General features: G+C 54.1%; 1 protein-coding gene across 1 annotated transcript; it reads left to right on the top strand.

Annotated features, from left to right (window-relative positions):
* The first annotated feature begins 374 nt into the window (after positions 1–374).
* On the top strand, positions 375–2,538 carry LOC126635276 (olfactory receptor 14J1-like). Its single transcript, XM_050306294.1, has 2 exons — positions 375–1,285; positions 2,523–2,538. Exons 1-2 carry the CDS (start codon positions 375–377, stop codon positions 2,536–2,538), a joined length of 927 nt encoding a protein of 308 aa, XP_050162251.1.
* The last annotated feature ends 376 nt before the right edge of the window (positions 2,539–2,914 follow it).

The following is a 2,914-nucleotide window of genomic DNA, read 5'->3' as shown; positions in this document are numbered from 1 at the left end:
CCCTGTCCCTCCTCCCTTGGCAGCAGCACTGGGGCATTTCCCTGCCTTCCCCACAGCTCAGTCCTTTGAGCAAATTGCAAACAGCAAAGCTGAGTAACTCTTTGTTGTATCTGGAGGACATTTTATTGGAGATCTGCCTGCATTCCAAGTTCCCTCTGCCAGCAGAGCAAGAAGGAGTCCTTGGGAGCCCATCCCAGAGTTCCTGCTTCCAGTGGCTCCCTCAGGGGAGGGAGCTGCAGGGAGGTCTGAGTGAGGAGAGAGAGCCTGAGAGTGGGGTGGCTGTGAGATGTGTCATGTTTGACTGCAGCAGCCTGGTCTAACTCAGCATTGACTTCTCCTCCTCTACAGATCCAAACCCTCTGAGGACGCAGCAAATGTCCAACAGCAGCTCCATGGCCCAGTTCATCCTGCTGGCATTTTCAGACAGGCGGGAGCTGCAGCTGCTGCACTTCTGGCTCTTCCTGGGCATCTCCCTGGCTGCCCTCCTGGGCAACGGCCTCATCCTCAGCGCCGTAGCCAGTGACCAGCACCTGCACACCCCCAGGGACTTCTTCCTGCTGCACCTCTCCCTCACAAACCTGGGCTTCATCTGCACCACCGTGCCCAAAGCCATGCACAACTCCCTCTGGGGCACCACAACCATCTCCTACACAGGATGTGCTGCACAGCTCTTTTTCTTTCTGTTCTTCATCTCAGCAGAGTTTTATCTCCTCACCATCATGTGCTACGACCGCTACGTTGCCATCTGCAAACCCCTGCACTACGGGACCCTCCTGGGCAGCAGAGCTTGTGCCCACATGGCAGCAGCTGCCTGGGCCTCTGGGTTTCTCACTGCTCTGCTGCACACAGCCAATACATTTTCCCTGCCCCTGTGCCAGGGCAATGCCCTGGACCAGTTCTTCTGTGAAATCTCTCAAATCCTCAAGCTCTCCTGCTCACACTCAGACTACCTGAGGGAACTGGGACTTCTTGGGGTTGGTGCCTGTTTAGCATTTGGTTGTTTAATTTTCATGGTTTTCTCCTATGTGCAGATCTTCAGGGCTGTGCTGAGGATCCCCTCTCAGCAAGGACGGCACAAAGCCTTTTCCAGGTGCCTCCCTCACCTGGCCGTGGTCTCCCTGTTTGTCAGCACTGGCATATTTGCCTACCCGAAGCCTCCCTCCATCTCCTCCCCATCCCTGGATCTGGCCCTGTCAGTTCTGTACTCGGTGGTGCCTCCAGCCCTGAACCCCCTCATCTACAGCCTGAGGAACCAGAAACTCAAGGATGCCATAAGGAAAATAATGACTGGATGCTTTTCAGGAGGAATAAAGTGCCTGTGTTCTGGTGTGTAGCATTCAGAAGGGGACTCTGTAATGGTACAGCCTTTCTGCTCAGGTTTTCATGGAGGTCATCAGGTCCTTCTTGCAATAATTTTCTGTACGATGAAATATTATTATGTATCTGACTTGTAATTTACTGTCCACCCACTGAATTTTACCCAGAGATGTATAAATGATGAATTGTGCTCTCTGAGTATTTAAACAAAATAAAGGACCCTGCAGTGCCTTCTTTGTCCAAGACCATTCTTCTTAGCTGTTCCTAAAGCACAGCACACTGCAGGACAGGGGGTGTTTGCAAAGGACAAGGGGACAAGAATCCCAGCACAGCAGCACTGCCAGGGAGCAGCAGAGCTTGGTCTTTGCAGAGCTGCTCTTTCGTCTTCCACACTGTCCTCCTGAGCCCCTTTCTGGCTGGAAGGCCTGAGTGCTCTCTGAGCACAGTCCTGGGGGGTGGGAGCCCTTTGAGCACAGGCAGGGACAGGCACTGGGAACTTGTGAAGCAGAGCTGGCCTCCCTGACAGCATCTACAGGATGCTGTGGGATCTTCTGAGGGCACTGCATGGACTGGGTCACTTCTTCTGTGCTCTTGCTGCAGGGCTGGGACTCTCCTGCAGTGACACCAGGACACTCCTGCTCTGTGCATTCCCAGCCTGATTTGGAAATCCAGTCTTCCCCTGCTGTTCCCAGGGACATGCTGGGAGTGCTTCAGAGCTGCCATCCTGGGGCAGCTCCTGCCCAGTGTGGGCAGGCACAAGGTCTCTCCCCCTGCTCCTCTCACCTCAGCAGTGCCACTGTTTGCTGCAGCCTCCTCCTCCTTGCCCAGCACAGCCCTCCTGGCATAGTTGGACACAGCCCTTGTTCTACCCCCTGCTCATGGCCCTGCCCAAGCCCCTCAGCTACAGCCTGAGAAAAGATCTTGTAAGAGCACAAACCTGGAAACTGTGCTGACAGGTCAGAGAAGCACAAAAGCATCAAGGTTGGAAGAGACCTTCAAGATCTCCTGGTCCAACTGTCAACCAGCACCACCATAATCACCCCAAAACACAATCCCAAAGTGCCATATCCAGATGCCATCTGAACACTTCCAGAGACTCCACCACCTCCCTAGGAATCTTATTCCAATGCCTAAATATTGATTGAAAAAAGAATTTTCTAATATCTAATCTGAACCTCACCCAAGGCAACTCAAGGCCATTTCCCCTCTTGGTCTCACTAAAGGCTTTGTAGAAGAGACTGACCCCCCTTCCCCACTGAAACCTCCTTTCAGGTCATGGTAGAGAGTGATGAGGTGCACTCTGATCCTCCTCTTCTGCAGACTAAAGAACCCCAGTTCCCTCAGCTGCTCCTCATCAGACATGTTTTTCAGGCCCTTCCCCAGCTCCGTTCCCTTCTCTGGACACGCTCCAGCCCCTCCAGGGCCTTTTTGCACTGAGGGGCCAGAACTGGACACAGCACTCGAGGTGGGGCCTCCCCAGTGCCCAGCACAGAGGGACAATCCCTGCCCTGGGCCTGCTGGCCACCCTGTTCTCCAGAAAGGCCAGGGTGCCCTTGGCCTTCTTGTCCCCCTGGGCACACTCTGGCTCATATCCAGT

The sequence above is a fragment of the Myiozetetes cayanensis genome, unplaced genomic scaffold (genome assembly GCF_022539395.1).
Source record: "Myiozetetes cayanensis isolate MyiCay16 unplaced genomic scaffold, myiCay2020 scf1192, whole genome shotgun sequence".
NCBI lineage: Eukaryota > Metazoa > Chordata > Aves > Passeriformes > Tyrannidae > Myiozetetes > Myiozetetes cayanensis.
Note: the sequence above shows the minus strand (reverse complement) of the source record. Positions and strands in the feature narration are given on the sequence as shown.

Bases quoted from the DNA above. Each gene is read 5' to 3' on its own strand.
- LOC126635276 (XM_050306294.1), top strand. From the start codon at position 375: ATGTCCAACAGCAGCTCCATGGCCCAGTTCATCCTGCTGGCATTTTCA.